Genomic DNA, 13,732 nt, shown 5'->3' on the forward strand with positions numbered 1-13,732 from the left:
TAAAGGCATCAAAAAATCACTGTGCTGAACTTCACCCATTTTCTGTTCAGGAAAATTAGCCAGCTGCTCCTTCCATCTGGCTGACAGGTAAACCTTTTGTGGGTAGAAGCAGATGCCATGTAAATGGCTTGGGAATGGACCAGCTGTGGACCAGGGAGTTTAGTGTAACCTGAAAAAGCTGGTCCAGAACACAGAAAAATCTTTAAAAGCTTAACATTTTGGGAGAGTCTTCCAGTGGTCAGTTTGGCATTCAAAGTCTGGCGAAATAGGACTGAAATGCACCATACACAAGTGACCCATTCCCCCCTTGGAACACTGCAGCTGGATCCTATAACTGACGGGTGACATGTACTGGCCCTTGCCTGTTTTGGTCAGAATGCTGGGTGATCACTTACAGGCCTGCCTTCAGGTTGATTGGGGTGGGAAAATGGAGGCACAAAGTCCTTGCCAGACTTTTAATGGCAGGTCACCAGTTTTTCAGACAGCAAAATTGGATATAAAATATTTAATATAAGAGTTGACCTGAAGTATCTTTATTTTCCATTAGCCAAATTCTACAGGCAGGTAATTGATTGATCCTATTTCCTTTTTTGTTGCAGGTGTCAAATTGACTTATCAGGCCTTTCTAAGGAACATACACACAAACTTGACATCCACCTGTCAGAAGGAAAAGGCCATATAGTACTTCTGGTCACTCTAACAGCATCTGCTCCAGTCAGTATCTCTGATCTGTCTTTCAGCACATTGGACAATGAGGAAGAATGCAGAAACATAACATCAAGATATGTATGTATTATTAGTCTAATATTTTGAATAGTCATTAAAATCAATTTTTATTATCATTTTAAATATCTGGATTTTTAAGCTATTATGAGTAAACAAATTTGAGACGAATCATTGGAGGATGAAGATTGAAGCCCAAATCAGGTTCTTGTAGAGAAAATCAGTTTTTATTTTAAATATTGCTGAACTTCTAAGATAAAATACAATCAGTGGTCTTAAAGAAGGTGCAGCCAACCTATAAATATTTGCACAGCTCTGTACCAACCATCAAACTCTCACTAAACTGTGGATGTATTTTTTATTAAAATTTTAAAAGTAAAATTGAAGATCCTGTGGATAAAATCTGGTGGGAAGTTAGCAGAACCCGAAATACCTTCAACAACAGTTTTAAACTATTTATATTAAGAGGCTGGTCCAGCCCTGTTAGGGACAGGAGGGGATTAATTTATATAAGCTTGATTTCTCCGCTTTCTACCCATCCATAAACAGAAAGGTGCTTTGATTTTGATTCACCAATCCTTAAATTTGGAGGGTTCCAACTCTCTATGAATAACTTACACAGCAAGCTCAAGGTAAAATGAAATTAAAATGGGTTGGTTTATTTTCACACACACACACACACACATGCACAACCACAAACAAGTTAGGGTTTTATATGTGTCCAGAATCAGAAGTCTAATTGAAGGTTTCTTCCAAGGGAAGACTGACTGATTTCACGGTGATCCATCTTTCTAGAGCGAGACTTCCGTGATGGGAGAGTTAGTCTGGGAAGCACCAGTTCCAATGTTCCAACAGTTTGCAGTCTTTGAGCAGAGTTATTTCTGTTGCCACCAGTCCGATGGTAAGATGGTAGACAGCACAGGCTGCTTGCCTGTCTACTGTTTGGAGGCACAGCCATAACAATCCATAAGGTCCAATTCATAAGGTCCTCATCTACATCAACAGGGACAAAGTAGAAATGGTGGAGAGCTTCAAGTATTTAGGTGTCCAGATCACCAACAACCTGTCCTGGTCCCTCCATGCTGACACTAAAGTTACTAGTGGTGTACCGCAAGGATCTGTTTTGGGGCCACTGCTGTTTGTCATTTTTATTAATGACCTGGATGAGGGCGTGGAAGGATGGATTAGTAAATTTGCGGATGACACTAAAGTCGGTGGAGTTGTAGACAGTGCGGAGGGAAGTGGCAGGTAACAGAGGGACATAGATAAGCTGCAGAGCTGGGCTGAGAGGTGGCAAATGGAGTTTAATGCGGAAAAGTGTGAGGTGATTCACTTTGGAAGGAGTAACAGGAATACAGAGTACTGGGCTAATGGTAAGATACTTGGTAGTGTGGATGAACAGAGGGATCTGGGTGTCCATGTGCATAGATCCCTGAAAGTTGGCACCCAGGTTGATAGGGTTGTTAAGAAGGCGTACGGTGTGTTAGCTTTTATTGGTAGAGGGATTGAGTTTCGGAGCCAGGAGGTCATGCTGCAACTGTACAAAACTCTGGTGCGGCCGCATTTGGAATATTGCGTACAGTTCTGGTCGCCGTATTATAGGAAAGATGTGGAAGTGTTGGAAAGGGTGCAGAGGAGATTTACCAGGGTGTTGCCTGGTACGGTGGGAAAATCGTATGAGGAAAGGCTGAGGGGCTTAAGGTTGTTTTCGTTAGAGAGAAGAAGGTTAAGAGGTGATTTAATAGAGGCATACAAGATGATCAGAGGATTAGATAGGGTGGATAGTGAGAGCCTTTTTCCTCGGATGGTGATGGCTAGCACGAGGGGACATAGCTTTAAATTGAGGGGTGAGAGATATAGGACAGATGTTAGAGGTAGGTTCTTTACTCAGAGAGTAGTAAGGGCGTGGAATGCCTTGCCTGCAGCAGTAGTGGACTCGTCAACATTAAGAGCATTCAAATGGTTATTGGATAAACATATGGATGATATTGGAATAGTGTAGATTTAGAGGGGCTTTAGATTGGTTCCACTGGTCGGCGCAACATCGAAGACCGAAGGGCCTGTACTGCGCTGTAATGTTCTATGTTCTATGTTCTAAAGGTAAGAAAGCCCACCAACAGCTCTACATTCTCAGGAGGCTAAGGAGGTTTGGCATGTCCACTACAATGCTCACCAACCTTTACAAATGCCCCATAGGAAGCATTCTTTCTGGTTGTATCACAGCTTGGTATGTCTCCTGCTCCATCCAAGACCACAAGAAACTACAAAGGGTCGTGAACGAAGCCCAGTCCATCATGTAAACCAGCCTCCCATCCATTGACTCTGTCTACACTTCCTGCTGCCTCAGAAAAGTAGCCAGCATAATCAAGGACCCCATACACCCTGGATACTCTTTTTCATCTTCTTCCATTGGAAAAAGATACAAAAGTCGAAGGTCACGTACCAACTGACTCAAGAACAGCTTCTTCCCTGCTGCAATCAGACTTTTGAATGCACCTACCTCATAGAATCATAAAATTCCTACAGTGCAGAAGTAGACCATTCACTTATTGAGTCTGCATTGACCATAATCCCACCCAGGCCCTATCCCCGTAACCCCACGTATTTACCCTGCTAATCCCCTGACATTAGGGTCAATTTAGCATGGCCAATCACCCTCACTCACACATCTTTGATCTCTCTCTACACCCTAGCTGTGACTGCAACACTACATTCTGCACCCTCTCCTTTCCTTCCTTATGCTTTGTCTGTACAGTGTGCAAAAAACAATACTTTTCACTGTATACTAATACGTGTGACAATAATAAATCAAATCAAATCAAAGACTGCATAATTAAAGGAAGCCCAAGTCTCGGTCATGTGATATTGGTTTTGTGTTGTTAAACAAGGTCCTCTTGTTGAAACCATTGTGTTAAAACAGTCACTGTCTCGGCCATTAGCACCATTATTGGAAAATGGGATCTGCAAAAGGCTGTCTTTGTTCGTAGCTGGCTGGAGTAGACCTACCGTCTGCCAGACTATTGTGTCAGCTTGGCTGGAATGTTTATGCTTTCCAAGGAGTGTTACATTCCAGACATTTGAGGTGTTAGCCTTCATTAACTTTGAAACTTCTGGAAGCCAGCATGTGACCAGCTGGAGAGATCTTGTCAGCTCAGAAATTGTCAATTTTAAAAAGCAAAAAAACAGTCACTTTATAAAGTAGTCCAGTTGATGAATACATTTTCCTTCACACCTCGACTGCAATAGGATGTCAAGAACCAATGTTTGTTGTTTTTGCTCAAGCCACCTAATTGCTGTTATGATGATGGCAGTTAATTGTTGGAATTTTCAGTCTTAACTTTAGTAAAGCATATTTTAGGGCAGAATTTAAAGCCCTCCCCCTTTGGCGAGTTGATGGTGGGGCATTTAATCAGGTGGGAGGGATTCCAGCACCATTCTGTCATCACCCCGATTAAGTGCATTGCAGTTTGGGCTATTAAGCAGCAAATATCTTTCAGACCACCCAAGAGCGAATCGAACCATCTCTCCTTGACATTCAATGGCATTACCATAAATGAATCCCCCAACTATTATCATAAAAGCAAATTACTGCGGATGCTGGAATCTGAAACCAAAAGAGAAAATGCTGGAAAATCTCTGTAGGTCTGGCAGCATCTGTAAGGAGAGAAAGGAGCTGACGTTTCGAATCCAGACGACCCTTTGTCAAAGCAGCTTCTTCTTCAGTGAGCTCATCTGAAGAAGGAGCGACACTGCGAAAGCTTGTGCTACCAAATAAACCTGTTGGACTTTAACCTGGTGTGCTTACCCCAGTCCAATGCCAGCATCTCCACATCATAGCTATAAAGCCAGTCAGTGGCTGGGAATTCTATTGAGAGTAACTCACTTCCTGACTCCTCATAATCTGTCCACCAACTACAAGACACAAGTCAGGAGTGTGATGGATAAGCATCTTGAGTGTTGTTGGAACTGGACTCATCCAGGCATGAAGCTTGACATCATCCAGGACAAAGCAGCCCACTTGATTGGCACCCTATCCATCACATTCGGCATTTACTTCCTCCACCATTGATGCACAATAGCAGCAGTCTTTAAAAAAATTTATTAGTGTTACAAGTCGGCTTACATTAACACCGCAATGAAGTTACTGTGAAAATCCCCTAGTCGCCACACTCTGGTGCCTGTTCAGGTACACTGAGGGAGAATTTAGCATGGCCAATGCACCTAACCAGCATGTCTTTCGGACTGTGGGAAGAAGCTGGAGCACCCAGAGGAAACCCATGCAGACACAGGGAGAACGTGCAAACTCAACACAGTGACCCAAGCCTGGAATCGAACCTGGGTCCCTGGCGTTGTGAGGCAGTAATGCAAACCAGTGTGCCACCATGTCATCCTGATGCCATCTAAGTCTATGCCATTTATAAGATGTACCGCAACAACTCACCAAGGTTTCTTCGACTGCACCTTCCAAACCTGCGATTGTTACCACCTAGAACAGCTGCAAGCTCCTCTCCACGTTTCACACCATTGTGACTTGGAATTATATCACTATTCCTTCATTGTAGGAAAGGAGTCAAAATCCTGGAACTCCTTTCCTAACAGCACTCTGGGTGTTCCTGCACCACATGGATTACTCACCGCCACATCTCAAGGGAAATAAGGCATGGGCAATATGTGCTGACCTGGACAGCACTGTCCACAGTGAATACAATTTTGAAAACGTCCATGGCAGGAATGGCCTCCCCAACCCACCATCAGTTAATGCCACCACCAGTGGTACTAACCCAGTGGCAAGTGGAGGGGCTCGCCTGCAGCAATTCTTGTGGTGTCCAGTGGTTGATCGGTATTTGATCAGGGGACCTAGCAATGGGAAGCAGAGAGCCTGCTGAGAGCAACCCCTTCCTCTTACTACTGATCCCAAGCCCTGTGACTCCCACCTCATGACATCTCTCCAGCCATCATTCGCCTGTGATCTGGGATCCAGCAATGATTCTAGGCTTTGGGTGCATGTCATATTGGCAACCACCACTACCTCCTCAGTCGTGTTGTAGTTGAATAGGGCTGCTGGCCTCTGATTTTCTGGCAGTGTCCGTCAGGCAGGACTTCCTTCCCTGGGGTCTTTGACTCTGAAGAAGCCCACCACTGTCCAGTTACGTGTCTGAGTTGAAATTAACTTAATGGCCATTCCCTGAAAGTGGACAGGCTGGACTCTTGCCAACCTTCCAGCGGGCACTTGAGATCCCAAGAGCCTCCGTTAAATACTGCCCCTAGTGCGTTACCTGAATCAGCATTTGATCTTTCAAATAATGAAATAAGTTTTCAGAGGCTGGTTTCCCTTCACCAGATTCCCTTTTATTTACAAACTCAATTCCACTCCAAGAGTGCCACACGTACACAGTCAGAATCCGAATGCCAGTAGATCTGACACTTCCATATTTATATACAGGTGAGGCTCCCTGATTGGGCAGGTAATTACGACCTCAATCAGGCAGCTCATACTCCAAGGGTCCAACCCAATGGGCCTCATTGAAGTAATTACAAATAACTGTGCTAGTAAGAAAATAAAAAATAGGAGCAAGAGTTTGCAATATGGTCTCTGGAGCCTGCTTTCCCATTGACTACAGTCATTGCTGATCTTCAACTTCAACTCCATTTTCATGCCAGATCCCTTTGGTTTCCTTAGAATCCAAAAATATATCAATCTTAGCGTAGAATATACTCATTGACTGAACATCCACAGCCTCTAAATGAAGATTTTTTTCTTTACCTCAGTCTGAAATAGTTATCATCTTATCCTGAGACTCGCACATTGCATGAGACTCTCTAGCTGGGTGAAACAGCCTTTCAGCACTTTAACATCCTCTCAGAATCTTATATCTTTCAATGAGATCATCTCTCATGCATTGAACTCCAAACAGTTTAGACCCATTCTACCCATTGTCTCCTCAGGGGAAAATCCACTTTTCATAGGAATCAACCTGGCCAATTTACGTTGCCACCCTTGTAGTGATTGTCCCTTTAAGGGCAATACAGCAGATTAAGGGTCACCTGGCCTGGGGGACCAATTGGGACTTAGAGTGGAGAAACACCCCAGGGGCTGGAGTCCTCTTAAGCAAGAGACATTTTTTGGGAGCTAGCTGCAGCCATAAGCCTGCTGTACAATTCCTATTAATAAATACATTTTGGCCGGAATTATACCACCCCATCCGCCACAGGAATCGGAGCGGGCAACAGGTGGAACATGGAGAGGTCCGTTCAACTCAGGAAGGATTTTACGGTTTCGGGATCAGCGAGGCTGTAAAATCTGGCCCAAAATATTCGTTAATGAAATGTGTGAAAGTGAATCATTACAACCCTTCTAAGACAAGTACATACTTCCTGAGGTATGGAGACCGGAACTGTACACAGTACTCCAGATGTGGGGTGGGATTCTCCGGCCGCACTCGCCCCAAAACCAGAGAACCCCGCCCAAGGCTAATGGACCTTTGCACGGTCTGTCCCCTGCCCTCTACGATTCCCGTGGCGGACGGGATGGGAGAATTCCCCCCATGGTCTAACTATGCCCTGTACAATTGGAGCAATACTTCCTTACTCTTGCAATTAAAACCATTTGCTTTAACTTGTATTTCTTGTACAAAATGCCCAGATCTCTCTGAACACCAACAATTAGCAGTTATTCACCTTTTAAAAAATATTTCAGTATTTATCCGATCGAAGTAAATAATTTCATATTTCTTCATATTATACTTCATTTGCCACCCTCTTGTCCATTCATTTAACCAAACTATATACAGGTGGCACAGTGGGTAACACTGCTGCCTCACACTACCAGGGCCCGGGTTTGATTCCTGGCTTGGGTCACTGTCAGTGTGGAGTTTGCACGTTCTCCCTGTGACTGCGCGGCTTTCCTCCAGGTGCTCCGGCTCCCTCCCACAGTCCGAAATACATGTTGGTTAGGTGCTTTGGCCATGCTAAATTCTCATTCAGTGTACCAGAACAGGCGCCGGACTGTGGCGATTTTCAGTTACTTCATTGCAGTGTTAATGTAAGTCCACTTGTGACTAATGAATAAATAAACTTTATAAATATCTCTCTGCAGATTCATTGGACAGTATTTAATTCTGATGTGGATTTGCGGGGGGAGCAGGGTGGTGGTAATGGGACAGTTTCAAGTGTTGGCAGAGATTAAAGCTCCAAAATATGCCAGTGGATCAGGGACAAGTTTAGCTGGGGCACATTTGGAGGCAAATGGAATCCCTCATGGATCAAGTATTCAAATGTTCAATTGATTGTAGATTTTTCTCCAGGTTCAGCTTGAACAGCCAGAGCAAAGGTTTCCCAAGCTGTCTGGAACTCATCAGGTTTAACACAGAGAGAATGCACTGGGAAATCATGGACAAATAAAACTGACACACTTCAAGCCGGATGGCTACTGGGCTGCCAATATAAAAGGCTTCTCCTCACATCATTTATTCAGTGAGACAGATTTCACAGCTTAACAGTTAATTACCAACTTTTAAAAGAATTGTTTCACCCACTTGGTCTTTAGTCAGCTTAATCTGCAGTTCCCTACTATGAGCCTTCATTGCAGTATGGGAACAGCCTGTGCAATTCTGTCTATGATTTCTGATCATGAATAACAGAAGCAGCACCAACAGTATTGGCTGCCTTTTCCTGCACATTCTGATCCACAGGGCAAAGGGGATGGGCATTGACATCCAGCTCCAAGGAGGCAAGACCTCAACACTAGGGAGAGAGTCAACTCTCTCTTCATATCTGAGCACCAGTATCTCAGGAGGCTCAAGGTTTCACTGAAGACCACCGTAGCATTTGCAGCCTCCTGCAACAAGACTTCCTTACCAGTAGATCTAGTGGGTACATATTGCCATTGACCATCAAGGTGGCTACCATTGGAGGGCCACCCCTGGTTCTTTGGCTTTCCCTGGATTTGTACACTTTCCTCCTGCACGGAAAGAAATCAGAGTTATGAGTGTTAGAAGTGGATTTTTTCGAGAGTAATTGTAAGATAACTGTGAAGGATGGATATGAGATGTAAATAAGATGAGAGCGAGTATAGATTTTGGCTTCTCAGATGAAGATGTGAGTTAGTACCTGAAGAAAAAGGAATGTTTCAAGTATGACGAGTGTTATTGTCAGGAGTGTTGCATGGAACGATGTTGGGAAAGGCAAGAACGTGGAGGTTAGAACCCAAAAGTGTTTTTCCACTCACCTTTCCTGGCCTCCTGAGATATTAGAGCCTTTTTGGGGACTCCTTCCAGATTTGAGGGAACACAATCCTGTTTACATCCTCGGCCATCTGCTTGGTCTGAGAGGCTGGCATTTCTTTCACATCTGCCAGAAACAACAGTTCGCTTCAGGCACTCAGAATTTTTTTTATTCGCTCATGGGATGTGGGCATTGCTGGGTAAGCCAGTATTTATTACCCATCCGTAATAGACTTTGAGAAAGTGATTGTAAGCTGCCTCTTGAACTGCCGGAGCCCATGTGGTACAAGAAGGACAGTTCATCTGAACAGCGTCACAACAGGAGGAGAGTTCATCTGTACAAGATCAGAACGGGAAATCTATCTAATTGAATGAATCTATAGTTTATTTAACCTCAGGAAAGGGAAAAATCCACAATGGAATTTAAGAGTGTGACTTTGGAACAATTACCCACACCCAAGACCTTCTGTATTTAAAGTCATGGGGCAGTATTTAACAGGTGGCAGGAATTCTATCCACTGGCCAGAACGTTGCAAGCAATCCTGTCTCAGCCAGTCATGGGAGACCTCACTGGATTTCACTATCCTTAGGCAATTGATTGTCTGCAGTTGGGACTTCCATCCCTTTGTGGGGTGATGTCCCTTTCCCAAAAGCTGTCATCCAATTGGTGCACTGGCAACTGTTCAGTCCCAACAGTGCTATCAGGATCAGTGGCCACTGCTGGGATTGCAGCAAGTCTGGACTAGCCAACATGGAGGAGGCGTTGGAGTGCAGGTACATTTGTGGAGCTTGCCAGACCAGACAGGCAGGCCCCGTTGGGGGTTGGTGTGTTAGATATGAGGGTAGGGATGGGTCTTTCAGTCAAGAGGACCTCGCTATCTTTGTTAAGCCCTCCATGGGACAGATCAGGAATGGCCCCCCTTTTGAGCCGGTATATATGGTAGTTGTTTCACTTGGCAAAGTGCCCTCCTGCTGCTGGTAAAATATCAGGGTAATAATAAGAGGCTTTTATTTGGCCCTTAATGGGCTACTTAAGGACCTCATTTCTGGGGAGACAATGGACAAACCTCCCCCCCCCCCCCCCCCCGTCCCCGCCCCGTCCTCCCACAATGTACCGCCAGATACATTGAGCCAATCTACCAGTGGCTTTCTGGAGGGGCTTTTTTCCTAAAGGTCATGTCCCTGCGGGCCTCCTGGGAAACAGTAGCCAAACCCATAGCTACGACACCCAACACGGGAAGGCTGACTCTCCAATTACCAGGGCCTGCCTGCTGGGCCGCATCATGCTCAGAAATTTCATACCAGCCATTCGAGGACACCTTAATATTGAGTCACCTTCTTCTCCTCCCCACAGCCTAAGCAGCAGACACGTCTCAGTGGCGCTGCCCTAGCTGCCAAACTGTCAGCCCTCTGATTGGCTGGCAGCTCAGAGATGAGGATTAACCTTCCTAATTGGAGCATCTTAATTGGCCTCCACCAGTAAAATCCCCTCTGCAATCCTGCCATTTGTCCGCACAGCCTTGGTGCCTGCATTTGGTACTGATGACAGGATGCACGTTGTGCCAGAAAGTTCAAGCCAAGTTATTTGGGAGGAAGGAAAGTTAAACAATGTGACAGTATATGCATTAGATCTACGAGATGCTGTGTCATTGAATAACAAGAGATGAATTTGTGCAATAAATCTCTGTATGGCACATTGCTGATCACAGCTCCATTATTGGGCAGGTACTAAGCAAAAAGGGAGATTAAATCCAAGACAGTCACCCCAAGCTACCCTTGGGTATTTCATGGCATCCGAATTCAAAACGATGATTGGCAAGAGGTTGGAACAATGGTTAGCTCTGTTGCCCCATAGTGCCAGGGATGCAGGTTCGATTCCCGCTTGGGTCACTGTCTTTGTGGAGTCTGCATGTTCTCCCCTTTCTGCGTGGGTTTCCTCCGCTTTCCTCCCACAGTCCAAAAGACGTGCTGGTTAGGTGCATTGGCCATGCTAAAATTCCCCCTCAATGTACCCGAACAGGCACCAGAGTGTGGTGACTAGGGGATTTTCACAGTAACTGCATTGCAGTGTTAATGTAAGCCTACTTGTGACAATAATAAATAAACTTTAAACTTAAGCCTGCTGCCACACCGCCTGGCCAGTGAATGGTGTGTGGCCAAGTAAGCCTCAAAGAGGAAAGGACAATTAATTGGAAAAAGAATACAAAATAAAAAAATTCAGAAAGAAAACCAACATATTTTGTTTTATTCAGGATAAAACTTATTTGCATATTTTCTCCACTTACTCTTTATTCATACATGATACAATATCAGAGGCCAAATGGACAGGTGGGTGATGTGCCCTCCAGTTTCTACTGAAACAGGCCTTGAGGAATTGCTCAGAGTGCTCAAATTTTACACCTCTTCCTTTTTGGAATATTTCTGGTGTTAGCATGGCCAATGTCCGGAATCTGGTGTGTAGGGGCTCACTATGAATCCTGTATCCGAATAATGATATGTGTTTGGGTTTAAGTATGCTCCACCATTGTGCTGCCACATGAAACTTTGCATATAATTCTGAAAATGTACTCGATGATCCTGAAATGCAGCTCACTCACTGCAGTTTTACAAAACAAGCAGAGAGAGGAGCTATTACACTGGGTTTAGTTTAAAACAATGTATTCCAGTCTCTTCATAATAAAAAAGTGATAACGTAGTACAATTAAAAATCCTCTCACTTGACGTGCAGACTATCATTTTAATACATCTACATCAGACACTATCAAAGATGGTAGTGGGAACAATTCAATAGAGCTTTAAAAATGTGAAATTTTATGTTAAAATACGTCCATCACCTGACTGACGTGCACTGGATAACTGAATTTAATAAAGATATCTTATCAGCCTATGCAGCGAGCAGATAACATGAAGCAGTTGTACAAATGCTTTACAATGCTTTTCAAACAGATTAACAGGGCACTTTGCTGTAGCTCAGTGGTGGATTTTTTTCCTGCTGTCGGCTCTGAATCAGCTGTTTGCCAAGGCTTGTATGAATCATAAATGTATGACACTATCAGAAAAATAATGACAGGTATCATTTAAAAATGTTGTTACTTTTCTTGTGGCGTGGAGGGGTAGTGAGGAAATACCATCTGTCAGTAATTTTACTGAAAATGGCACCAGGAACAAAAAAGAAGAAATATCATTTTGTTCTCACATTGACCATTCAATATATTAATTGATGAGAGAAATCTGACTCTTGTTATGCATTTATACTTATAATAAGGCTTCAATATTTACCTCAAGGTGGGTTATAAATAATAGAAATTGGCTTTTTCCTCTGAGCGAATGCTTTTGAAATTTTAAAATAAGCAAAACAATACACATGGGAGTGTCTGTGATTCTTTTCGTTAGATGACTTAAATCATTTTGCAAAACTGAGAGCTATTTGCAGTCATGACCCTACCATCAGATTGAGTTAGCCTAGAAAATGAGCGTTTACAGTAATTTAACCATTTGTAACCAAATGTGAAAATGCGTCAAATTAAATAGACTTTTCAATTCTCGTCATTAAAGTGAAAGAAACCTCTCACAATAAACCTTGATTTGTTTTAATGGACATTAGTGGATGGCATCCAGAAGGTGATTTGGTGACCTTCTTGGAATGGACGCATGAAGCCACTGTTTTCTCCTTTGTCACTGCTGAAATTCAGTAGAGCTAGTTTGGAAAGAAGTTGTTAGCATTCCATTTTTATTATGACATTTCACAGTCGTCCGATTTAATGTCCCTTGACCGAATTGTCCATCGTGAGACGATGGGCTTGAAATGTTATTTGGAGCATTGATAAAAGGTGAGCGGTTATAAGATGACAGCAAGTCATAAGCCTGGTGGTGTGACATTAATTTTCTCCATAACAGAGATGGAATAAGACGTCATGATGACAAGCTGTCAATCAGTGCTGGCCCCTGTGTGTATCTCAGTGCCATAGGATAGGGTATTGCTTCTCCCATAATAGACCTGAACTGGAAAGCTCTTGCTGACAGCTGCTGCCATACAGAAAATTTATTATACAGCCTTTCATTAAAAAAATAAAGAGGAATCATCTCCTGAGCATTTCAATCTTTTCTGTCTATTGAGATTTGAAAGGAATCATGGGAGTGAAAAAATAATCTACTATAGAAATTCCATTATTAAACAGAATTACAGGGGTAGCGCATGGTAAATAATCAATCTATAGAAATATGGAGAGCAGCCTTGGCTGTAGTTATTTCACACATTAAAAAGATTTGTTGTATTCTAGCACTGGTACAGCATGGAGAAAACCAAGACTGTCACAGTTTGTAATGAATTAAGTCACCAGTCAAACATAAACTGAAAATCCAAATGGTAATTAACCCTCAGGGTACTGAGAGCATTTCTGCAGAAAACCATTAAATGTGACAAGGCTTGCAAATTTTATTTCATTGTCAGGGAGCAGAGTTTCTTATTCCCTTTTCTTTCAACCTTGTTCATGATGATAATTTACACAGTGCTGTTTCATTCACATTGTGAGGCCAAATGAGTGGTGCTAGGTTGTAGGTCACAGTCTACACGTGTTGAATGCATAGCTATTCTCCAAATGTGTGGGAAAGTCTCTTAAATATTCTTTTGAAATGCATCTGCATATATAAACTATGTAGGGATTTTTTAAAATTTATGTTACTTGTTATAAAAAGTCTTCTGGTATAATTTCTAATTGTTTAGTGATTGCGATAGTTCTGTCCAAGTTAATAGCTCATTTTTTCTCAAATTATATTCACAAATCAAT

General features: G+C 43.1%; 1 protein-coding gene across 4 annotated transcripts in view; it reads left to right on the plus strand.

The window, feature by feature from the left end:
• mctp1a (multiple C2 domains, transmembrane 1a) overlaps positions 1–13,732 on the plus strand; it is a 599,923-nt gene that overhangs the window by 314,756 nt on the left and 271,435 nt on the right. For all 4 annotated transcript variants that reach the window (XM_078214774.1, XM_078214777.1, XM_078214776.1 and 1 more), the window contains one exon: positions 600–786. In XM_078214774.1, the coding sequence (XP_078070900.1) occupies positions 600–786 (187 nt within the window). The remainder of the gene's footprint in view (positions 1–599; positions 787–13,732) is intronic.

The sequence above is a fragment of the Mustelus asterias genome, chromosome 6 (assembly GCF_964213995.1).
Source record: "Mustelus asterias chromosome 6, sMusAst1.hap1.1, whole genome shotgun sequence".
In the NCBI taxonomy this organism is placed as follows: domain Eukaryota; kingdom Metazoa; phylum Chordata; class Chondrichthyes; order Carcharhiniformes; family Triakidae; genus Mustelus; species Mustelus asterias.